The 24,046-nt window shown below is 63.6% G+C and overlaps 3 protein-coding genes across 3 annotated transcripts in view; 2 read left to right on the top strand and 1 right to left on the bottom strand.

The window, feature by feature from the left end:
• LOC138029058 (putative helicase mov-10-B.1) overlaps positions 1 to 24,046 on the bottom strand; it is a 222,651-nt gene that overhangs the window by 160,382 nt on the left and 38,223 nt on the right. The gene's annotated exons all lie outside the window — the stretch shown is intronic.
• On the top strand, positions 18,409 to 20,313 carry LOC138037569 (uncharacterized). Its single transcript, XM_068883476.1, has 2 exons — positions 18,409 to 18,674; positions 19,062 to 20,313. Exons 1-2 carry the CDS (start codon positions 18,409 to 18,411, stop codon positions 20,311 to 20,313), a joined length of 1,518 nt encoding a protein of 505 aa, XP_068739577.1.
• On the top strand, positions 20,770 to 22,772 carry LOC138037568 (armadillo repeat-containing X-linked protein 4-like). The gene is made up of 3 exons (XM_068883475.1): positions 20,770 to 21,006; positions 21,399 to 21,861; positions 21,952 to 22,772. The coding sequence occupies exons 1-3, from the start codon at positions 20,770 to 20,772 to the stop codon at positions 22,770 to 22,772; spliced, it is 1,521 nt and encodes a 506-aa protein (XP_068739576.1).

Genomic DNA, 24,046 nt, shown 5'->3' with positions numbered 1-24,046 from the left:
GAAGGAGTCCGAGTCGAGCCGCTGGGCAGCAACTGGAAAAGGAGTCCGAGTCGTGCCGCTGGACCACAACTGGAGAAGGAGTCCGAGTCGGGCCGCTGGACCGCAACTGGAGAAGGAGTCCGAGTCGGGCTGCTGGGCAGCACTTGGACAAGGAGTCCGAGTCAGGCCGCTGAGCCGCAACTGGATAAGGAGTCCGAGTCGGGCTGCTGGGCAGCAACTGGAGAAGGAATCCAAGTCGGGCCGCTGGGCAGCAACCGGGGAAGGAGTCCGAGTCGTCCCGCTGGGCAGCAACTGGAGAAGAAGTCCGAGTCGGGCCGCTTGGCAGCAACTGGAGAAGGAGTCCAAATCGGGCCGCTAGGCCGCAAATGGAGAAGGAGTCCGAATCGGGCCGCTGGGCAGCAACTGGAGAAGGAGGTTGCGATGGGCCGCTGGGCAGCAACTGGAGAAGGAGTCCAAGTCGGGCCGCTAGACTGCAACTGGAGAAGTCAGGCCGCTGGACCGCAACTGGTGAAGGAGTCCGAAACGGCAGCAACTGGAGAAGGAGGCTGAGTCGGGCCGCTGGGTCGCAACTGGAGAAGGAGTCCGAGTCGGGCCGCTGGGCAGCAATTGGAGAAGGAGGTTGAGTCAGGCCGCTGGGCAGCAACCGGAGAAGGAGTACAAGTGGAACCACTGGGCAGCAACCGGTGAAGGAGTCCGAGTCGGGCCGCTGGGCAGCAACTGGAGAAGGAGGTTGCATCAGGCCGCTGGGCAGCAACTGAAGAAGGAGACCGAGTCGGGCCGCTGGGCAGCAGTTAGAGAAGGAGTCCGAGTCGGGCCGCTGGGCAGCAATTAGAGAAGGAGTCCGAGTCGTGCCGCTGGGCAGCAACTGGAGAACGAGTCCGAGTCGGGCCGCTGGGCAGCAACTGGAGGAGTCCGTGTAGAGCCGCTGGGCAGCAACTAGAGAAGGAGTCCGAGTCGGGCCGCTGGACCGCAACTGGGGAAGGAGTCCGGGTCAGGCCGCTGGGCAGCAACTGGAGAAGGAGGTTACGTTGGGCCGCTGGGTAGCAACTGGAGAAGGAGTCCAAGTCAGGCCGCTGGGCAGCAACTGGAAAATGAGTCCGCGTCGGGCCGCTGGACCGCAACTGGAGAAGGAGTCCGAGTAGGGTCGCTGGGCAGCAACTGGAGAAGGAGTCCGGATCGGGCCGCTGGGCTGCAAATGGAGAAAGAAACCGAGTCGGGCCTCTGGGCAGCAACTGGAGAAGGAGTAGGAGTCGGGCCAGTCGGCAGCAACTGGAGAAGGAGTCCGAGTCATGCCGCTGGGCAGCAACTGGAGAAGGAGTCCGATTTGTGCCGCTGGGCAGCCACTTGGGAAGGAGTCCGAGTCGGGCCGATGGGCAGCAACTGGGGAAGGAGTCCAAGTCGTGCTGCTGGGAAGCAACCGGGGAAGGAGTCCGAGTCGTCCCGCTGGGCAGCAACTGGGGAATTAGTCTGAATGGGGCCGCTGGGCCGCAAATGGAGAAGGAGTCCGAGTCAGGCCGCTTGGCAGCAACTGGAGAAGGAGTCCAAATCGGGCCGCTGGGCCGCAAATGGAGAAGGAGTCCGAATCGGGTTGCTGGGCAGCAACTGGAGAAGGAGGTTGCGTTGGGCCGCTGGGCAGCAACTGGAGAAGGAGTCCAAGTCGGGCCGCTGGACTGCAACTGGAGAAATCAGGCCGCTGGACCGCAACTGGTGAAGGAGTCCGAAACGGCAGCAACTGGAGAAGGAGGCAGAGTCGGGCCGCTGGGCAGCAACTGGAGAAGGAGTCCGAGTCAGGCCACTGGGCCGCAAATGGAGAAGGAGTCCGAATTGGGCCGCTGGGCAGCAACTGGAGAAGGAGTCCGAGTCGGGCCGCTGGGCAGCAACTGGAGAAGGAGTCCGATTTGTGCCGCTGGGCAGCCACTTGGGAAGGAGTCCGAGTCGGGCCGATGGGCAGCAACTGGGGAAGGAGTCCAAGTCGTGCTGCTGGGCAGCAACCGGGGAAGGAGTCCGAGTCGTCCCGCTGGGCAGCAACTGGAGAAGGAGTCCGAGTCGGGCCGCTTGGCAGCAACTGGAGAAGGAGTCCAAATCGGGCCGCTAGGCCGAAAATGGAGAAGGAGTCCGAATCGGGCCGCTGGGCAGCAACTGGAGAAGGAGGTTGCATTGGGCCGCTGGGCAGCAACTGGAGAAGGAGTCCAAGTCGGGCCGCTAGACTGCAACTGGAGAAGTCAGGCCGCTGGACCGCAACTGGTGAAGGAGTCCGAAACGGCAGCAACTGGAGAAGGAGGCTGAGTCGGGCCGCTGGGTCGCAACTGGAGAAGGAGTCCTAGTCGGGCCGCTGGGTAGCAATTGGAGAAGGAGGTTGAGTCAGGCCGCTGGGCAGCAACCGGAGAAGGAGTACAAGTGGAACCACTGGGCAGCAACCGGTGAAGGAGTCCGAGTCGGGCCGCTGGGCAGCAACTGGAGAAGGAGGTTGCATCAGGCCGCTGGGCAGCAACTGAAGAAGGAGACCGAGTCGGGCCGCTGGGCAGCAGTTAAAGAAGGAGTCCGAGTCGGGCCGCTGGGCAGCAATTAGAGAAGGAGTCCGCGTCGTGCCGCTGGGCAGCAACTGGAGAACGAGTCCGAGTCGGGCCGCTGGGCAGCAACTGGAGGAGTCCGTATAGAGCCGCTGGGCAGCAACTAGAGAAGGAGTCCGAGTCGGGCCGCTGGACCGCAACTGGGGAAGGAGTCCGGGTCAGGCCGCTGGGCAGCAACTGGAGAAGGAGGTTACGTTGGGCCGCTGGGTAGCAACTGGAGAAGGAGTCCAAGTCAGGCCGCTGGGCAGCAACTGGAAAATGAGTCCGCGTCGGGCTGCTGGACCGCAACTGGAGAAGGAGTCCGAGTCGAATCGCTGGGCAGCAACTGGAGAAGGAGTCCGGATCGGGCCGCTGGGCTGCAAATGGAGAAAGAAACCGAGTCGGGCCTCTGGGCAGCAACTGGAGAAGGAGTAGGAGTCGGGCCAGTCGGCAACAACTGGAGAAGGAGTCCGAGTCATGCCGCTGGGCAGCAACTGGAGAAGGAGTCCGATTTGTGCCGCTGGGCAGCCACTTGGGAAGGAGTCCGAGTCGGGCCGATGGGCAGCAACTGGGGAAGGAGTCCAAGTCGTGCTGCTGGGCAGCAACCGGGGAAGGAGTCCGAGTCGTCCCGCTGGGCAGCAACTGGAGAAGGAGTCCGAGTCGGGCCGCTTGGCAGCAACTGGAGAAGGAGTCCAAATCGGGCCGCTAGGCCGCAAATTGAGAAGGAGTCCGAATCGGGCCGCTGGGCAGCAACTGGAGAAGGAGGTTGCGTTGGGCCGCTGGGCAGCAACTGGAGAAGGAGTCCAAGTCGGGCCGCTAGACTGCAACTGGAGAAGTCAGGCCGCTGGACCGCAACTGGTGAAGGAGTCCGAAACGGCAGCAACTGGAGAAGGAGGCTGAGTCAGGCCGCTGGGTCGCAACTGGAGAAGGAGTCCGAGTCGGGCCGCTGGGTAGCAATTGGAGAAGGAGGTTGAATCAGGCCGCTGGGCAGCAACCGGAGAAGGAGTACAAGTGGAACCACTGGGCAGCAACCGGTGAAGGAGTCCGAGTCGGCCCGCTGGGCAGCAACTGGAGAAGGAGGTTGCATCAGGCCGCTGGGCAGCAACTGAAGAAGGAGACCGAGTCGGGCCGCTGGGCAGCAGTTAAAGAAGGAGTCCGAGTCGGGCCGCTGGGCAGCAATTAGAGAAGGAGTCCGCGTCGTGCCGCTGGGCAGCAACTGGAGAACAAGTCCGAGTCGGGCCGCTGGGCAGCAACTGGAGAAGGAGTCCGATTTGTGCCGCTGGGCAGCCACTTGGGAAGGAGTCCGAGTCGGGCCGATGGGTAGCAACTGGGGAAGGAGTCCAAGTCGTGCTGCTGGGCAGCAACCGGGGAAGGAGTCCGAGTCGTCCCGCTGGGCAGCAACTGGAGAAGGAGTCCGAGTCGGGCCGCTTGGCAGCAACTGGAGAAGGAGTCCAAATCGGGCAGCTGGGCAGCAACTGGAGAAGGAGTCCAAGTCGGGCCGCTGGGCCGCAAATGGAGAAGGAGTCCGAGTCGGGCCACTGGGCAGCAAATGGAGAAGGAGTCCGAGTCGGGCCGCTAGGCAGCAACTGGAGAAGGAGTCCGAGTCGGGCCGCTGGGCCGCAACTGGAGAAGGAGTCCGAGTCGGGCCGCTGGGTAGCAACTGGAGAAGGAGTCCGAGTCAGGCCGCTGGGCAGCAACTGGAGAAGGAGTCCGAGTCAGGCCGCTGGGCCGCAAATGGAGAAGGAGTCCGAATCGGGACGCTGGGCAGCAACTGGAGAAGAAGTCCGAGTCGGGCCGCTGGGCCGAAAATGGAGAAGGAGTCCGAATCGGGCCGCTGGGCAGCAACTGGAAAAGGAGTCCGAGTCGGGCCGCTGGGCAGCAACTGGAGAAGGAGTCCGAATCGGGCCGCTGGGCAGCAACTGGAGAAGGAGTCCGAGTCGGGCCGCTGGGCAGCAACTGGAGAAGGAGTCCGAGTCGGGCCGCTGGGCAGAAACTGGAGAAGGAGTCCAAGGCGGGCCGCTGGGCCGCAAATGGAGAAGGAGTCCGAGTCAGGCCGCTGGGCAGCAACTGGAGAAGGACTCCGAGTCGGGCCGCTGGGCCGCAAATGGAGAAGGAGTCCGAATCGGGACGCTGGGCAGCAACTGCAGAAGGAGTCCGAGTCAGGCCGCTGGGCCGCAACTGGAGAAGGAGTCCGAGTCGGGCCGCTGGGTAGCAACTGGAGAAGGAGTCCGAGTCAGGCCGCTGGGCAGCAACTGGAGAAGGACTCCGAGTCGGGCCGCTGGGCCGCAAATGGAGAAGGAGTCCGAATCGGGACGCTGGGCAGCAACTGCAGAAGGAGTCCGAGTCAGGCCGCTGGGCAGCAACTGGAGAAGGATTTCGTATCGGGCCGCTAAGCAGCAACTGGAGAAGGAGTCCGAGTCGGGCCGCTGGGCGGCAAATGGAGAAGGAGTCCGAATCGGGCCGCTGGGCAGCAACTGGAGAAGGAGTCTGAGTCGGGCCGCTGGGCCGCAAATGGAGACGGAGTCCGAATCGGGCCGCTGGGCAGCAACTAGAAAAGGAGTCCAAGTCGGGCCGCTGGGCAGCAACTGGAGAAGGAGTCCATGTCAGGCCGCTGGGCCGCAAATGGAGAAGGAGTCCGAATCGGGCCGCTGAGCAGCAACTGGAGAAGGAGTCCGACTCAGGCCGCTGGGAAGCAACTGGAGAAGGAGTCCGAGTCGAGCCGCTGGGCCGCAAATGCAAAAGGAGTCCGAATCGGGCCGCTGGGCAGCAACTGGAGAAGGAGTCCGAGTCGGGCCGCTGGGCCGCAAATGGAGAAGGAGTTCGAATCGGGCCACTGGGCAGCAACTGGAGAAGGAGTCCAAGTCGGGCCGCTGGGCAGCAACTGGAGAAGGAGTCCGTGTCAGGCCGCTGGGCCGCAAATGGAGAAGGAGTCCGAATCGGGCCGCTGAGCAGCAACTGGAGAAGGAGTCCGACTCAGGCCGCTGGGAAGCAACTGGAGAAGGAGTCCGAGTCGAGCCGCTGGGCCGCAAATGCAAAAGGAGTCCGAATCGGGCCGCTGGGGAGCAACTGGAGAAGGAGTCCGAGTCGGGCCGCTGGGCCGCAAATGGAGAAGGAGTTCGAATCGGGCCACTGGGCAGCAACTGGAGAAGGAGTCCAAGTCAGGCCGCTGGGCAGCAACTGGAGAAGGAGTCCGAGTCGGGCCGCTGGGCCGCAAATGGAGAAGGAGTCCGAATCGGGACGCTGGGCAGCAACTGGAGAAGGAATCCGAGGCAGGTCGCTGGGAAGCAACTGGAGAAGGAGTCCGAGACGAGCCGCTGGGCCGCAAATGAAAAAGGAGTCCGAATCGGGCCGCTGGGCAGCAACTGGAGAAGGAGTCCAAGTCGGGCCGCTAGACTGCAACTGGAGAAGTCAGGCCGCTGGACCGCAACTGGTGAAGGAGTCCGAAACGGCAGCAACTGGAGAAGGAGGCTGAGTCAGGCCGCTGGGTCGCAACTGGAGAAGGAGTCCGAGTCGGGCCGCTGGGTAGCAATTGGAGAAGGAGGTTGAATCAGGCCGCTGGGCAGCAACCGGAGAAGGAGTACAAGTGGAACCACTGGGCAGCAACCGGTGAAGGAGTCCGAGTCGGCCCGCTGGGCAGCAACTGGAGAAGGAGGTTGCATCAGGCCGCTGGGCAGCAACTGAAGAAGGAGACCGAGTCGGGCCGCTGGGCAGCAGTTAAAGAAGGAGTCCGAGTCGGGCCGCTGGGCAGCAATTAGAGAAGGAGTCCGCGTCGTGCCGCTGGGCAGCAACTGGAGAACAAGTCCGAGTCGGGCCGCTGGGCAGCAAGTGGAGAAGGAGTCCGATTTGTGCCGCTGGGCAGCCACTTGGGAAGGAGTCCGAGTCGGGCCGATGGGTAGCAACTGGGGAAGGAGTCCAAGTCGTGCTGCTGGGCAGCAACCGGGGAAGGAGTCCGAGTCGTCCCGCTGGGCAGCAACTGGAGAAGGAGTCCGAGTCGGGCCGCTTGGCAGCAACTGGAGAAGGAGTCCAAATCGGGCCGCTAGGCCGCAAATGGAGAAGGAGTCCGAATCGGGCCGCTGGGCAGCAACTGGAGAAGGAGGTTGCGTTGGGCCGCTGGGCAGCAACTGGAGAAGGAGTCCAAGTCGGGCCGCTAGACTGCAACTGGTGAAGTCAGGCCGCTGGACCGCAACTGGTGAAGGAGTCCGAAACGGCAGCAACTGGAGAAGGAGGCTGAGTCGGGCCGCTGGGTCGCAACTGGAGAAGGAGTCCGAGTCGGGCCGCTGGGTAGCAATTGGAGAAGGAGGTTGAGTCAGGCCGCTGGGCAGCAACCGGAGAAGGAGTACAAGTGGAACCACTGGGCAGCAACCGGTGAAGGAGTCCGAGTCGGGCCGCTGGGCAGCAACTGGAGAAGGAGGTTGCATCAGGCCGCTGGGCAGCAACTGAAGAAGGAGACCGATTCGGGCCGCTGGGCAGCAGTTAAAGAAGGAGTCCGAGTCGGGCCGCTGGGCAGCAATTAGAGAAGGAGTCCGCGTCGTGCCGCTGGGCAGCAACTGGAGAACGAGTCCGAGTCGGGCCGCTGGGCAGCAACTGGAGGAGTCCGTGTAGAGCCGCTGGGCAGCAACTAGAGAAGGAGTCCGAGTCGGGCCGCTGGACCGCAACTGGGGAAGGAGTCCGGGTCAGGCCGCTGGGCAGCAACTGATGAAGGAGGTTACGTTGGGCCGCTGGGTAGCAACTGGAGAAGGAGTCCAAGTCAGGCCGCTGGGCAGCAACTGGAAAATGAGTCCGAATCGGGCCGCAAATGAAAAAGGAGTCCGAATCGGGCCGCTGGGCAGCAACTGGAGAAGGAGTCCGAGTCGGGCCGCTGGGCCGCAAATGGAGAAGGAGTCCGAGTCAGGCCGCTGGGCAGCAACTGGAGAAGGAGTCCGAGTCAGGCCGCTGGGCAGCAACTGGAGAAGGAGTCCGAGTCAGGCCGCTGGGCCGCAAATGGAGAAGGAGTCCGAATCGGGCCGCTGGGCAGCAACTGGAGAAGGAGTCCGAGTCAGGCCGCTGGGCAGCAACTGGAGAAGGAGTCCGAGTCAGGCCGCTGGGCCGCAAATGGAGAAGGAGTCCGAATCGGGCCACTGGGCAGCAAATGGAGAAGGAGTCCGAGTCGGGCCGCTAGGCAGCAACTGGAGAAGGAGTCCGAGTCGGGCCGCTGGGCCGCAACTGGAGAAGGAGTCCGAGTCGGGCCGCTGGGTAGCAACTGGAGAAGGAGTCCGAGTCAGGCCGCTGGGCAGCAACTGGAGAAGGAGTCCGAGTCAGGCCGCTGGGCCGCAAATGGAGAAGGAGTCCGAATCGGGACGCTGGGCAGCAACTGGAGAAGAAGTCCGAGTCGGGCCGCTGGGCCGCAAATGGAGAAGGAGTCCGAATCGGGCCGCTGGGCAGCAACTGGAGAAGGAGTCCGAGTCGGGCCGCTGGGCCGCAAATGGAGAAGGAGTCCGAGTCAGGCCGCTGGGCCGCAAATGGAGAAGGAGTCCGAATCGGGCCGCTGGGCAGCAACTGGAGAAGGAGTCTGAGTCGGGCCGCTGGGCAGCAACTGGAGAAGGAGTCCGAGTCAGGCCGCTGGGCCGCAAATGGAGAAGGAGTCCGAATCGGGCCGCTGGGCAGCAACTGGAGAAGGAGTCCGACTCAGGCCGCTGGGAAGCAACTGGAGAAGGAGTCCGAGTCGAGCCGCTGGGCCGCAAATGAAAAAGGAGTCCGAATCGGGCCGCTGGGCAGCAACTGGAGAAGGAGTCCGAGTCGGGCCGCTGGGCCGCAAATGGAGAAGGAGTCCGAATCGGGACGCTAGGCAGCAACTGGAGAAGGAATCCAAGTCAGGCCGCTGGGAAGCAACTGGAGAAGGAGTCCGAGACGAGTTGCTGGGCCGCAAATGAAAAAGGAGTCCAAATCGGGCCGCTGGGCAGCAACTGGAGAAGGAGTCCGAGTCGGGCCGCTGGGCCGCAAATGGAGAAGGAGTCCGAATCGGGCCGCTGGGCAGCAACTGGAGAAGGAGTCCGAATCGGGCCGCTAAGCAGCAACTGGAGAAGGAGTCCGAGTCGGGCCGCTGGTCCGCAAATGGAGAAGGAGTCCGAATCGGGCCGCTGGGCAGCAACTGGAGAAGGAGTCCGAGTCGGGCCGCTGAGCCGCAAATGGAGAAGGAGTCCGAATCGGGCCGCTGGGCAGCAACTGGAGAAGGAGTACGAGTCGGGCCGCTAAGCGGCAACTGGAGAAGGAGTCCGAGTCGAGCCGCTGGGCCGCAAATGGAGAAGGAGTCCGAATCGGGCGACTGGGCAGCAACCGGAGAAGGAGTCCGAGTCAGAACGCTGGGGCACAAATGAAGAAGGAGTCCGAATCGGGCCGCTGGGAAGCAACTGGAGAAGGAGTCCGAGTCGGGCCGCTGGGCAGCAACTGGAGAAGGAGTCCGAGTCAGGGCGCTGGGCAGCAACTGGAGAAGGAGTCCGAGTCGAGCCGCTGGGCCGCAAATGAAAAAGGAGTCCGAATCGGGCCGCTGGGCAGCAACTGGAGAAGGAATCCGAGTCGGGCCGCTGGGCAGCAACTGGAGAAGGAGTTCGAGTCAGGCCGCTGGGCAGCAACTGGAGAAGGAGTCTGAGTCGGGCCGCTGAGCCGCAAATGGAGAAGGAGTCCGAATCGGGCCGCTGGGCAGCAACTGGAGAAGGAGTCCGAGTCAGGCCGCTGGGCAGCAACTGGAGAAGGAGTCCGAGTCGGGCCGCTAGGCCGCAAATGGAGAAGGAGTCCGAATCGGGACGCTGGGCAGCAACTGGAGAAGGAGTCCGCGTCAGGCCGCTTGGAAGCAACTGGAGAAGGAGTCCGAGTTGAGCCGCTGGGCCGCAAATGAAAAAGGAGTCCGAATCGGGCCGATGGGCAGGAACTGGAGAAGGAGTCCGAGTCGGGCCGCTGGGCAGCAACTGGAGAAAGAGTTCGAGTCAGGCCCCTGGGCAGCAACTGGAGAAGGAGTCCGAGTCGGGCCGCTGAGCCGCAAATGGAGAAGGAGTCCGAATCGGGCCGCTGGGCAGCAACTGGAGAAGGAGTCCGAGTCAGGCCGCTGGGCAGCAACTGGAGAAGGAGTCCGAATCGGGCCGCTGGGCCGCAAATGAAGAAGGAGTCCGAATCGGGCCGCTGGGCAGCAACCGGAGAAGGAGTCCGAGTCGGGCCGCTGGGCAGCAACTGGAGAAGAAGTCCGAGTCGGGCCGCTGGGCAGCAACTGGAGAAGGAGTCCGAGTCAGGGAGCTGGGAAGCAACTGGAGAAGGAGTCCGAGTCGAGCCGCTGGGCCGCAAATGAAAAAGGAGTCCGAATCGGGCCGCTGGGCAGCAACCGGAGAAGGAGTCCGAGTCGGGCCGCTGGGCCGCAAATGAAGAAGGAGTCCGAATCGGGCCGCTGGGCAGCAACTGGAGAAGGAGTACGAGTCGGGCCGCTAAGCAGCAACTGGAGAAGGAGTCCGAGTAGGGCCGCTGGGCCGCAAATGGAGAAGGAGTCCGAATCGGGCCGCTGGGTAGCAACTGGAGAAGGAGTCCGAGTCGGGCCGCTGGGCCGCAAATGAAGAAGGAGTCCGAATCGGGCCGCTGGGCAGCAACTGGAGAAGGAGTACGAGTCGGGCCGCTAAGCGGCAACTGAAGACGGAGTCCGAGTCGAGTCGCTGGGCCGCAAATGATGAAGGAGTCCAAATCGGGCCGCTGGGCAGCAACCGGAGAAGGAGTCCGAGTCGGGCCGCTGGGCCGCAAATGAAGAAGGAGTCCGAATCGGGCCGCTGGGCATCAACTGGAGAAGGAGTACGAGTCGGGCCGCTAAGCAGCAACTGGAGAAGGAGTCCGAGTCGGGCCGCTGGGCCGCAAATGGAGAAGGAGTCCGAATCGGGCCGCTGGGTAGCAACTGGAGAAGGAGTCCGAGTCGGGCCGCTGGGCCGCAAATGAAGAAGGAGTCCGAATCGGGCCGCTGGGCAGCAACTGGAGAAGGAGTACGAGTCGGGCCGCTAAGCGGCAACTGGAGAAGGAGTCCGAGTCGAGCCGCTGGGCCGCAAATGATGAAGGAGTCCGAATCGGGCCGCTGGGCAGCAACCGGAGAAGGAGTCCGAGTCGGAACGCTGGGCCACAAATGGAGAAGGAGTCCGAATCGGGCCGCTGGGCAGCAACGGAAGAAGGAGTCCGAGTCGGGCCGCTGGGCAGCAACTGGAGAAGGAGTCCGAGTCAGGCCGCTGGGCAGCAACTGGAGAAGGAGTCCGAGTCGGGCCGCTGGGCAGCAACTGGAGAAGGAGTCCGAGTCAGGCAGCTGGGAAGCAACTAGAGAAGGAGTCCAAGTCGAGCCGCTGGGCCGCAAATGAAAAAGGAGTCCGAATCGGGCCGCTGGGCAGCAACTGGAGAAGGAGTCCGAGTCGGGCCGCTGGGCCGCAAATGGAGAAGGAGTCCGAATCGGGCGGCTGGGCAGCAACTGGAGAAGGGGTCCGAATCGGGCCGCTAAGCAGCAACTGGAGAAGGAGTCCGAGTCGGGCCGCTGGGCCGCAAATGGAGAAGGAGTCCGAATCGGGCCGCTGGGTAGCAACTGGAGAAGGAGTCCAAGTCGGGCCACTGGGCCGCAAATGAAGAAGGAGTCCGAATCGGGCCGCTGGGCAGCAACTGGAGAAGGAGTACGAGTCGGGCCGCTAAGCGGCAACTGGAGAAGGAGTCCGAGTCGAGCCGCTGGGCCGCAAATGAAGAAGGAGTCCGAATCGGGCCGCTGGGCAGCAACCGCAGAAGGAGTCCGAGTCGGAACGCTGGGCCACAAATGGAGAAGGAGTCCGAATCGGGCCGCTGGGCAGCAACGGAAGAAGGAGTCCGAGTCGGGCCGCTGGGCAGCAACTGGAGAAGGAGTCCGAGTCAGGGCGCTGGGCAGCAACTGGAGAAGGAGTCCGAGTCGGGCCGCTGGGCCTCAAATGGAGAAGGAGTCCGAATCGGGTAGCTGGGCAGCAACTGGAGAAGGAGTCCGAGTCAGGCCGCTGGGAAGCAACTGGAGAAGGAGTCCGAGACGAGCCGCTGGGCCGCAAATGAAAAAGGAGTCCGAATCGGGCCGCTGGGTAGCAACTGGAGAAGGAGTCCGAGTCAGGCCGCTGGGAAGCAACTGGAGAAGGAGTCCGAGTCGAGCCGCTGGGCCGCAAATGAAAAAGGAGTACGAGTCGGGCCGCTGGGCAGCAACTGGAGAAGGAGTTCAAGTCAGGCCGCTGGGCAGCAACTGGAGAAGGAGTCCGAATCGGGCGGCTGGGCCGCAACTGGAGAAGGAGTCCGAATCGGGCCTCTGGGCAGCAACTGGAGAAGGAGTCCGAATTGGGCCGCTGGGCCACAACTGGAGTAGGAGTCCAAGTCGGGCCGCTGGGCAGCAACTGGAGAGGGAGTCCGAGTCAGGCCGCTGGGCAGCAACTGGAGAAGGAGTCCGAGTCGGACCGCTGGGCCGCAAATGAAGAAGGAGTCCGAATCGGGCCGCTGGGCAGCAACTGGAGAAGGAGTCCGAGTCGAGCCGCTGGGCCGCAAATGAAGAAGGAGTCCGAATCGGGCCGCTGGGTAGCAACTGGAGAAGGAGTCCGAGTCGGGCCGCTGGGCCGCAAATGAAGAAGGAGTCCGAATCGGGCCGCTGGGCAGCAACTGGAGAAGGAGTCCGAGTCGAGCCGCTGGGCCGCTAATGAAGAAGGAGTCCGAATCGGGCCGCTGGGCAGCAACTGAGAAGGAGTCCGAGTCAGGCTGCTGGGCCGCAAATGGAGAAGGAGTCCAAATCGGGCCGCTGGGCAGCAACTGGAGAAGGAGTCCGAATCGGGCCGCTAAGCAGCAACAGGAGAAGGAGGTTGCATCGGGCCGCTGGGTAGCAACTGAAGAAGGAGGTTACGTTAGGCCGCTGGGCAGCAACTGGAGAAGGAGTCCGAGTCAGGCCGCTGGGCAGCAACTGGAGAAGGAGTCTGAGTCGGGCCGCTGGGCAGCAACTGGAGAAGGACGCCGAGTCGGGCCGCTTGGCAGCAACTGGAAAAGGAGTCCGAGTCAGGCAGCTGGGCTGGAACTGGAGAAGGAGTGCGAGTCGTGTTGCTGGGCAGCAACTGGAGAAGGAGGTTGCGTCGGGCCGCTGGGCCGCAAATGGAGAAGGAGTCCGAATCGGGACGCTGGGCAGCAACTGGAGAGGGAGTCCGAGTCGGGCTGCTGGGCAGCAACTGAAGAAGGAGGTTGCATCGGGCCGCTGGGTAGCAACTGAAGAAGGAGGTTGCGTTGGGCCGCTGGGCAGCAACTGGAGAAGGAGTCCGAGTCAGGCCGCTGGGCAGCAACTGGAGAAGGAGTCTGAGTCGGGCCGCTGGGCAGCAACTGGAGAAGGACGCCGAGTCGGGCCGCTTGGCAGCAACTGGAGAAGGAGTCCGAGTCAGGCCGCTGGGCAGCAACTGGAGAAGGAGTCCGAGTCGGGCCGCTGGGTCGCAACTGGAGAAGGAGTCCGAATTGGGCCATCGGGAGTAGGAGTCGGAGCGCTGGGCAGAAACTGGAGAAGGAGGTTGCGTCGGGCTGCTAGGCAGTAACTGGAGAAAGAGTCCGAGTCAGGCCGCTGGGCAGCAACTGGAGAAGGATTCCGAGTCGGGCCGCTGGAGTGCAACTGGAGAAGGAGTCTGAGTCGGGCCGCTGGGCAGCAACTGCAGAAGGAGTCCGAATCGGGCCGCTGGACCACAACTGGTAAAGGAGTCTGAAATGGCAGCAACTGGAGAAGGAGGCCGAGTCGGGCCGCTGGGTCGCAACTGGAGAAGGAGTCCGAATCGGGCCGCTGGGCAGCAACTGGAGAAGGAGTCCGAATCGGGCCGCTGGGCCACAACTGGAGTAGGAGTCCAAGTCGGGCCGCTGGGCAGCAACTGGAGAAGGAGTCCGAGTCAGGCCGCTGGGCAGCAACTGGAGAAGGAGTCCGAGTCGAGCCGCTGGGCCGCAAATGAAGAAGGAGTCCGAATTGGGCCACTGGGCAGCAACTGGAGAAGGAGTCCGAATCGGGCCGCTGGGCCGCAAATGAAGAAGGAGTCCGAATCGGGCCGCTGGATTGCAACTGGACAAGGAGTCTGAGTCGGGCTGCTGGGCAGCAACTGGAGAAGGAGTCCGAATCGGGCCGCTGGGCAGCAACTGGAGAAGGACTCCGAATCGGGCAGCTGGGCCGCAACTGGAGAAGGAGTCCGAGTCGGGCCGCTGGGCAATAACTGGAGAAGGAGTCCGAGTCAGGCCGCTGGGCAGCAACTGGAGAAGGAGTCCGAATCGGGACGCTGGGCAGCAACTGAAGAAGGAGTCCGAGTCAGGCCGCCTGGCAGGAACTGGAGAAGGAGTCCGAGTCGAGCCGCTGGGCCGCAAATGAAGAAGGAGTCCGAATCGGGCCGCTGGGCAGCAACTGAGAAGGAGTCCGAGTCGGGCTGCTGGGCCGCAAATGGAGAAGGAGTCCAAATCGGGCCGCTGGGCAGCAACAGGAGAAGGAGGTTGCGTTGGGCCGCTGGGCAGCAACTGGAGAAGAAAATGAGTCCGAGTACGCAGCAACTGAAAAAGGACGCCGAGTCGGACCGCAACTGGAGAAGGAGTCTGAGTCGGGCCACAAATGGAGAAGGAATCCGAGTCGGGCCGCTGGGCCGCAAATGGAGAAGAAGTCCGAATCGGAACGATGGGCAGCAACTGGAGAAGGAGTCCGACTCAGGCAGCTGGGCAGCAACTGGAGAAGGAGTCCGAGTCGAGCCGATGGGCCGCTAATGAAGAAGGAGTCCGAATCGGGCCGCTGGGCAGCAACTGAGAAGGAGTCCGAGTCGGGCTGCTGGGCCGCAAATGGAGAAGGAGTCCAAATCGGGCCGCTGGGCAGCAACTGGAGAAGGAGTACGAGTCGGGCCGCTAAGCGGCAACTGAAGACGGAGTCCGAGTCGAGTCGCTGGGCCGCAAATGATGAAGGAGTCCGAATCGGGCCGCTGGGCAGCAACCGGAGAAAGAGTCCGAGTCGGGCCGCTGGGCCGCAAATGAAGAAGGAGTCCGAATCGGGCCGCTGGGCATCAACTGGAGAAGGAGTACGAGTCGGGCCGCTAAGCAGCAACTGGAGAAGGAGTCCGAGTCGGGCCGCTGGGCCGCAAATGGAGAAGGAGTCCGAATCGGGCCGCTGGGTAGCAACTGGAGAAGGAGTCCGAGTCGGGCCGCTGGGCCGCAAATGAAGAAGGAGTCCGAATCGGGCCGCTGGGCAGCAACTGGAGAAGGAGTACGAGTCGGGCCGCTAAGCGGCAACTGGAGAAGGAGTCCGAGTCGAGCCGCTGGGCCGCAAATGATGAAGGAGTCCGAATCGGGCCGCTGGGCAGCAACCGGAGAAGGAGTGCGAGTCGGAACGCTGGGCCACAAATTGAGAAGGAGTCCGAATCGGGCCGCTGGGCAGCAACGGAAGAAGGAGTCCGAGTCGGGCCGCTGGGCAGCAACTGGAGAAGGAGTCCGAGTCAGGCCGCTGGGCAGCAACTGGAGAAGGAGTCCGAGTCGGGCCGCTGGGCAGCAACTGGAGAAGGAGTCCGAGTCAGGCAGCTGGGAAGCAACTAGAGAAGGAGTCCGAGTCGAGCCGCTGGGCCGCAAATGAAAAAGGAGTCCGAATCGGGCCGCTGGGCAGCAACTGGAGAAGGAGTCCGAGTCGGGCCGCTGGGCCGCAAATGGAGAAGGAGTCCGAATCGGGCGGCTGGGCAGCAACTGGAGAAGGAGTCCGAGTCGGGCCGCTGGGCCGCAAATGGAGAAGGAGTCCGAATCGGGCCGCTGGGTAGCAACTGGAGAAGGAGTCCGAGTCGGGCCGCTGGGCCGCAAATGAAGAAGGAGTCCGAATCGGGCCGCTGGGCAGCAACTGGAGAAGGAGTACGAGTCGGGCCGCTAAGCGGCAACTGGAGAAGGAGTCCGAGTCGAGCCGCTGGGCCGCAAATGAAGAAGGAGTCCGAATTGGGCCGCTGGGCAGCAACCGGAGAAGGAGTCCGAGTCGGAACGCTGGGCCACAAATGGAGAAGGAGTCCGAATCGGGCCGCTGGGCAGCAACGGAAGAAGGAGTCCGAGTCGGGCCGCTGGGCAGCAACTGGAGAAGGAGTCCGAGTCAGGGCGCTGGGCAGCAACTGGAGAAGGAGTCCGATTCGAGCCGCTGGGCCGCAAATGAAAAAGGAGTCCGAATCGGGCCGCTGGGCAGCAACTGGAGAAGGAGTCCGAGTCGGGCCGCTGGGCCTCAATTGGAGAAGGAGTCCGAATCGGGCAGCTGGGCAGCAACTGGAGAAGGAGTCCGAGTCAGGCCGCTGGGAAGCAACTGGAGAAGGAGTCCGAGTCGATCCGCTGGGCCGCAAATGAAAAAGGAGTCCGAATCGAGCCGCTGGGTAGCAACTGGAGAAGGAGTCCGAGTCAGGCCGCTGGGAAGCAACTGGAGAAGGAGTCCGAGTCGAGCCGCTGGGCCGCAAATGAAAAAGGAGTACGAGTCGGGCCGCTGGGCAGCAACTGGAGAAGGAGTCCAAGTCAGGCCGCTGGGCAGCAACTGGAGAAGGAGTCCGAATCGGGCGGCTGGGCCGCAACTGGAGAAGGAGTCCGAATCGGGCCTCTGGGCAGCAACTGGAGAAGGAGTCCGAATCGGGCCGCTGGGCCACAACTGGAGTAGGAGTCCAAGTCGGGCCGCTGGGCAGCAACTGGAGAAGGAGTCCGAGTCAGGCCGCTGGGCAGCAACTGGAGAAGGAGTCCGAGTCGGACCGCTGGGCCGCAAATGAAGAAGGAGTCCGAATCGGGCGGCTGGGCAGCAACTGGAGAAGGAGTCCGAGTCGAGCCGCTGGGCCGCAAATGAAGAAGGAGTCCGAATCGGGCCGCTGGGTAGCAACTGGAGAAGGAGTCCGAATCGGGCCGCTGGGCAGCAACTGGAGAAGGAGTCCGAGTCGAGCCGCTGGGCCGCAAATGAAGAAGGAGTCCGAATCGGGCCGCTGGGTAGCAACTAGAGAAGGAGTCCGAGTCGGGCCGCTGGGCCGCAAATGAAGAAGGAGTCCGAATCGGGCCGCTGGGCAGCAACTGGAGAAGGAGTCCGAGTCGAGCCGCTGGGCCGCTAATGAAGAAGGAGTCCGAATCGGGCCGCTGGGCAGCAACTGAGAAGGAGTCCGAGTCAGGCTGCTGGGCCGCAAATGGAGAAGGAGTCCAAATCGGGCCGCTGGGCAGCAACTGGAGAAGGAGTCCGAATCGGGCCGCTAAGCAGCAACAGGAGAAGGAGGTTGCATCGGGCCGCTGGGTAGCAACTGAAGAAGGAGGTTGCGTTAGGCCGCTGGGCAGCAACTGGAGAAGGAGTCCGAGTCAGGCCGCTGGGCAGCAACTGGAGAAGGAGTCTGAGTCGGGCCGCTGGGCAGCAACTGGAGAAGGACGCCGAGTCGGGCCGCTTGGCAGCAACTGGAAAAGGAGTCCGAGTCAGGCAGCTGGGCTGGAACTGGAGAAGGAGTCCGAGTCGTGTTGCTGGGCAGCAACTGGAGAAGGAGGTTGCGTCGGGCCGCTGGGCCGCAAATGGAGAAGGAGTCCGAATCTGGACGCTGGGCAGCAACTGGAGAGGGAGTCCGAGTCGGGCTGCTGGGCAGCAACTGAAGAAGGAGGTTGCATCGGGCTGCTGAGTAGCAACTGAAGAAGGAGGTTGCGTTGGGCCGCTGGGCAGCAACTGGAGAAGGAGTCCGAGTCAGGCCGCTGGGCAGCAACTGGAGAAGGAGTCTGAGTCGGGCCGCTGGGCAGCAACTGGAGAAGGACGCCGAGTCGGGCCGCTTGGCAGCAACTGGAGAAGGAGTCCAAGTCAGGCAGCTGGGCAGCAACTGGAGAAGGAGTCCGAGTCGGGCCGCTGGGTCGCAACTAGAGAAGGAGTCCGAATTGGGCCATCGGGAGTAGGAGTCGGACCGCTGGGCAGAAACTGGAGAGGGAGGTTGCGTCGGGCTGCTAGGCAGCAACTGGAGAAGGAGTCCGAGTCAGGCCGCTGGGCAGCAACTGGAGAAGGAGTCCGAGTCGGGCCGCTGGGTCGCAACTGGAGAAGGAGTCCGAATTGGGCCATCGGGAGTAGGAGTCGGACTGCTAGGCAGTAACTGGAGAAAGAGTCCGAGTCAGGCCGCTGGGCAGCAACTGGAGAAGGATTCCGAGTCGGGCCGCTGGAGTGCAACTGGAGAAGGAGTCTGAGTCGGGCCGCTGGGCAGCAACTGCAGAAGGAGTCCGAATCGGGCCGCTGGGCAGCAACTGGAGAAGGAGTCCGAATCGGGCCGCTGGACCAAAACTGGTAAAGGAGTCTGAAATGGCAGCAACTGGAGAAGGAGGCCGAGTCGGGCCGCTGGGTCGCAACTGGAGAAGGAGTCCGAATCGGGCCGCTGGGCAGCAACTGGAGAAGGAGTCCGAGTCGAGCCGCTGGGCCGCAAATGAAGAAGGAGTCCGAATCGGGCCACTGGGCAGCAACTGGAGAAGGAGTCCGAATCGGGCCGCTGGGCCGCAAATGGAGAAGGAGTCCGAATCGGGCCGCTGGGCAGCAACTGGAGAAGGAGTCCGAGTCGGGCCGCTGGATTGCAACTGGACAAGGAGTCTGAGTCGGGCTGCTGGGCAGCAACTGGAGAAGGAGTCCGAATCGGGCCGCTGGGCAGCAACTGGAGAAGGGCTCCGAATCGGGCAGCTGGGCCGCAACTGGAGAAGGAGTCCGAGTCGGGCCGCTGGGCAATAACTGGAGAAGGAGTCCGAGTCAGGCCGCTGGGCAGCAACTGGAGAAGAAAATGAGTCCGAGTACGCAGCAACTGAAAAAGGACGCCGAGTCGGACCGCAACTGGAGAAGGAGTCTGAGTCGGGCCACAAATGGAGAAGGAATCCGAGTCGGGCCGCTGGGCCGCAAATGGAGAAGGAGTCCGAATCGGAACGATGGGCAGCAACTGGAGAAGGAGTCCGACTCAGGCAGCTGGGCAGCAACTGGAGAAGGAGTCCGAGTCGAGCCGATGGGCCGCTAATGAAGAAGGAGTCCGAATCGGGCCGCTGGGCAGCAACTGAGAAGGAGTCCGAGTCGGGCTGCTGGGCCGCAAATGGAGAAGGAGTCCAAATCGGGCCGCTGGGCAGCAACTGGAGAAGGAGTCCGAATCGGGCCGCTAAGCAGCAACAGGAGAAGTAGGTTGCATCGGGCTGCTGGGTAGCAACTGAAGAAGGAGGTTGCGTTGGGCCGCTGGGCAGCAACTGGAGAAGGAGTCCGAGTCAGGCCGCTGGGCAGCAACTGGAGAAGGAGTCTGAGTCGGGCCGCTGGGCAGCAACTGGAGAAGGAGTCCGAGTCGGGCCGCTGGGTCGCAACTGGAGAAGGAGTCCGAATTGGGCCATCGGGAGTAGGAGTCGGACCGCTGGGCAGAAACTGGAGAAGGAGGTTGCGTCGGGCTGCTAGGCAGTAACTGGAGAAAGAGTCCGAGTCAGGCCGCTGGGCAGCAAGAAGGAGTCCGAATCGGGCCGCTGGGCAGCAACTGGAGAAGGAGTCCGAATCGGGCCGCTGGACCACAACTGGTAAAGGAGTCTGAAATGGCAGCAACTGGAGAAGGAGGCCGAGTCGGGCCGCTGGGTCGCAACTGGAGAAGGAGTCCGAATTGGGCCATCGGGAGTAGGAGTCGGACCGCTGGCAGAAACTGGAGAAGGAGGTTGCGTCGGGCTGCTAGGCAGCAACTGGAGAAGGAGTACGAGTCGGGCCGCTGGGCAGCAACTGGAGAAGGAGTCCGAGTCGCGCCGCTGGGCCGCAAATGGAGAAGGAGTCCGATTCGGCCCGAAAATTGCGAGGTGCTGGGCAGCAAGTAAAGGAAGAGTCCAGGGCACGCCGCTGGGCAGCAAGTGGAGGAAGAGTCCGAGGCGGGCCGCTGGGCAGCGACTGGAGGAAGAGCCCGAGGCGAGCCGCTGGGCAGCAACTGAAGGAAGAGTCCGAGGCGGGCCGCTGGGCAGCAACTGGAGGCAGAGTCCGAGGCTGGCCGCTGGGCAGCAAGTGGAGGAAGAGTCCGAGGCGGGCCGCTGGGCAGCGACTGGAGGAAGAGCCCGCGGCGAGCTGCTGGGCAGCAACTGGAGGAGAAGTCCGAGGTGCGCTGCTAGGCAGCAAGTGGAGAAAGAGTCCGAGGCGGGCTGCTGGGCAGCAACTGGAGGAAGAGTCCGAGGCGGGCCTCTGGGCAGCAACTGGAGGCAGGATCCGAGGCGGGCTGCAGGCAGCAAGTGGAGGAAAAGTCTGAGGTGGCCTGCTAGGCAGCAAGTGGAGGAAGAGTCTGAGGTGGGCCACTGGGCAGCAAATGGAGGAAGACTCCGAGGCGGGCCGCTGGGCAGCAACTGGAGGAAGACTCCAAGGCGCGCCGCTAGGCAGCCACTGGAGGAAGAGTCTGAGGGGAGCTGTTGGGCAGCAACTGGAGGAAGAGCCCGAGGCGAGCCGCTGGGCAGCAACTGCAGGAAGAGTCCGAGGCGGGGTGCTGGACAGCAAGTGGAGGAAGAGTCCGAGGCGGGGTGCTGGGCAGCAAGTGGAGGAAGAGTCCGAGGCGGGCTGCTGGGCAGCAAGTGGAGAAAGAGTCCGAGGCGGGCCGCTGGGCAGCAACTGGAGGAAGAGTCTGAGGTGCGCCGCTGGGAAGCAACTGGAGGCAGTGTCAGAGGCGGGCCGCAGGCAGCAAGTGGAGGAAAAGTCCGAGGTGTGCTGCTAGGCAGCAAGTGGAGGAAGAGTCCGAGGTGGGCCGCTGGGCAGGAAGTTGAGGAAGAGTCCGAGGCGGGCCGCTGGGCAGCAACTGGAGGCAGATTCTGAGGCGGGCCGCTGGGCAGCAACTGGAGGCAGGGTCCGAGGCGGGCCGCAGGCAGCAAGTGGAGGAAAAGTTCGAGGTGGGCTGCTAGGCAGCAAGTGGAGGAAGAGTCCAAGGCGGAACGCTGGGCATCAACTGGAGTAAGAGTCTAAGGTGCGCCGCTGGGCAGCAAGTGGAGGAAGAGTCCGAGGCGGGCCGCTGAGCAGCAACTGGAGGCAGAGTCCGAGGCGGGCCGCTGGGCAGCAACTTGAGGAAGAGCCTGAGACGAGCCGCTTGGCAGCAACTGGAGGCAAAGTCCGAGGCAGGTCGCAGGCAGCAAGTGGAGGAAAAGCCTGAGGTGGGCTGCTAGGCAGCAAGTGGAGGAAGAGTCCGAGGCAGAACGCTGGGCGGCAACTGGAGGAAGAGTCTGAGGTGCGCCGCTGGGCAGCAAGTGGAGGAAGAGTCCGAAGCGGGCCGCTGGAATGCAACTTGAGGAAGAGCCCGAGGCGAGCCGCTGGGCAGCAACTGGAGGCAGGGTCCGAAGCGGATTCCAGGCAGCAAGTGGAGGAAAAGTCCGAGGCGGATTCCAGGCAGCAAGTGGAGGAAAAGTCCGAGGTGGGCTGCTAGGCAGCAAGTGGAGGAAGAGTCCGAGGTGGGCCACTGGGCAGAAAGTGGAGGAAGAGTCCGAGGCGGGCCGCTGGGCAGCAACTGGAGGAAGAGTCTGAGGCGCGCCGCTAGGCAGCAACTGGAGGAAGAGTCCGAGGCGCGCCGCTGGGCAGCAACTAAAGGAAGAGCCCGAGGCGAGCCGCTGGGCAGCAACTGGAGGAAGAGTCCGAGGCGGGGTGCTGGGCAGCAAGTTGAGGAAGAGTCCGAGGCGGGCCGCTGGGCAGCAACTGGAGGAAGAGTCCGAGGCGCGCCGCTGGGCAGCAACTAGAGGAAGAGCCCGAGGCTAGCCGCTGTGCAGCAACTGGAGGAAGAGTTCGAGGCGGGCCGCTGGGCAGCAACTGGAGGCAGTGTCCGAGGCGGGCCGCAGGCAGCAAGTGGAGGAAAAGTCCGAGGTGGGCTGCTAAGCAGCAAGTGAAGGAAGAATCCGAGGCGGGCCGCTGGGCAGCAACTGGAGGAAGAGCCCGAGGCGAGCCGCTGGGCAGCAACTGGAGACAGGGTTCGAGGCGGAAATCAGGCAGCAAGTGGAGGAAAAGTCCGAGGTGGGCTGCTAAGCAGCAAGTGGAGGAAGAGTCCGAGGTGGGCCACTGGGCAGCAAGTGGAGGAAGAGTCCGAGAGGGGCCGCTGGGCAGGAACTGGAGGAAGAGTCCGAGGCCCGCCGCTAGGCAGCAACTGGAGGAAGAGTCCGAGGCGAGCCGCTGGGCAGCAACTGGAGGAAGAGCCAGAGGCGAGCCGCTGGGCAGCATTTGGAGGAAAAGTCCGAGGCGGGGTGCTGGGCAGCAAGTTCAGGAAGAGTCCGAGGCGGGCCGCTGGGCAGCAACTGGAGGAAGAGTCTGAGGCGGGCCGCTGTGCAGCAACTGGAGGAAGAGTGGGAGGCGGGCCGCAGGCAGCAAGTGGAGGAAAAGTCCGAGGTAGGCTGCTAGGCAGCAAGTGAAGGAAGAGTCCGAGGCGGGCCGCTGGGCAGCAACTGGAGGAAGAGTCCGAGGCGGGCCGCTTGGCAGCAACTGGAGGCAGAGTCCGAGGCGTGCCGCAGGCAGCAAGTGGAGTAAAAGTCCGAGGTGGGCTGCTAGGCAGCAAGTGGAGGAAGAGTTTGAGGCGGGCCGCTGGGCAGCAAGTGGATGAAGAGTCCGAGGCGGGCCGCTGGGCAGCAACTGGAGGCAGAGTCCGAGGCGGGCCGCTTGGCAGCAACTGGAGGCAGAGTCCGAGGCGGGCCGCAGGCAGCAAGTGGAGTAAAAGTCCGAGGTGGGCTGCTAGGCAGCAAGTGGAGGAAGAGTTTGAGAGGGGCCGCTGGGCAGCAACTGGAGGAAGAGTCCGAGGCCCGCCGCTAGGCAGCAACTGGAGGAAGAGTCCGAGGCGAGCCGCTGGGCAGCAACTGGAGGAAGAGCCAGAGGCGAGCCGCTGGGCAGCATTTGGAGGAAAAGTCCGAGGCGGGGTGCTGGGCAGCAAGTTCAGGAAGAGTCCGAGGCGGGCCGCTGGGCAGCAACTGGAGGAAGAGTCTGAGGCGGGCCGCTGTGCAGCAACTGGAGGAAGAGTCGGAGGCGGGCCGCTGGGCAGCAACTGGAGGCAGTGTCCGAGGCGGGCCGCAGGCAGCAAGTGGAGGAAAAGTCCGAGGTGGGCTGCTAGGCAGCAAGTGAAGGAAGAGTCCGAGGCGGGCCGCTGGGCAGCAACTGGAGGCAGAGTCCGAGGCGGGCCGCTTGGCAGCAACTGGAGGCAGAGTCCGAGGCGGGCCGCAGGCAGCAAGTGGAGTAAAAGTCCGAGGTGGGCTGCTAGGCAGCAAGTGGAGGAAGAGTTTGAGGCGGGCCGCTGGGCAGCAAGTGGATGAAGAGTCCGAGGCGGGCCGCTGGGCAGCAACTGGAGGCAGAGTCCGAGGCGGGCCGCTTGGCAGCAACTGGAGGCAGAGTCCGAGGCGGGCCGCAGGCAGCAAGTGGAGTAAAAGTCCGAGGTGGGCTGCTAGGCAGCAAGTGGAGGAAGAGTTTGAGGCGGGCCGCTGGGCAGCAAGTGGATGAAGATTCCGAGGCGGGCCGCTGGGCAGCAACTGGAGGCAGAGTCCGAGGCGGGCTGCATGGCAGCAACTGGAGGAAGAGTCCGAGGCGGGCCTCTGGGCAGCAAGTGGAGGAAGAGTCCGAGGCGAGCCGCTGGGCAGCAACTGGAGGAAGAGCCCGAGGTGAGCCGCTGGGCAGCAACTGGAGGAAGAGTCAGAGGCGGGCCGCTGGGCAGCAACTGGAGGAAGAGTCTGAGGTGGCCTGCTGGGCAGCAAGTGGAGGAAGAGTCCGAGGCGGGCCGCTGGGCAGCAAGTAGAGGAAGAGTCCGAGGCGGGCCGCTGGGCAGCAAGTGGAGGAAGAGTCCGAGGCGGGCCGCTGGGCATTAACTGGAGGAAGAGTCCGAGGCGGGCCGCTGGGCAGCAAGAGGAGGAAGAGTCCGAGGCGGGCTGCTGGGCAGCAACTGGAGGAAGAGTCTGAGGCGGGCCGCTGTGCAGCAACTGGAGGAAGAGTGGGAGGCGGGCCGCTGGGCAGCAACTGGAGGAAGAGCCAGAGGCGAGCCGCTGGGCAGCATTTGGAGGAAAAGTCCGAGGCGGGGTGCTGGGCAGCAAGTTCAGGAAGAGTCCGAGGCGGGCCGCTGGGCAGCAACTGGAGGAAGAGTCTGAGGCGGGCCGCTGTGCAGCAACTGGAGGAAGAGTGGGAGGCGGGCCGCTGGGCAGCAACTGGAGGCTGTGTGGGAGGCGGGCCGCAGGCAGCAAGTGGAGGAAAAGTCCGAGGTAGGCTGCTAGGCAGCAAGTGAAGGAAGAGTCCGAGGCGGGCCGCTGGGCAGCAACTGGAGGAAGAGTCCGAGGCGGGCCGCTTGGCAGCAACTGGAGGCAGAGTCCGAGGCGTGCCGCAGGCAGCAAGTGGAGTAAAAGTCCGAGGTGGGCTGCTAGGCAGCAAGTGGAGGAAGAGTTTGAGGCGGGCCGCTGGGCAGCAAGTGGATGAAGATTCCGAGGCGGGCCGCTGGGCAGCAACTGGAGGCAGAGTCCGAGGCGGGCTGCATGGCAGCAACTGGAGGAAGAGTCCGAGGCGGGCCTCTGGGCAGCAAGTGGAGGAAGAGTCCGAGGCGAGCCGC

This window comes from Montipora capricornis, chromosome 2 (genome assembly GCF_036669925.1).
Source record: "Montipora capricornis isolate CH-2021 chromosome 2, ASM3666992v2, whole genome shotgun sequence".
NCBI lineage: Eukaryota > Metazoa > Cnidaria > Anthozoa > Scleractinia > Acroporidae > Montipora > Montipora capricornis.
This window is presented reverse-complemented; position numbering and strand designations above follow the sequence as displayed.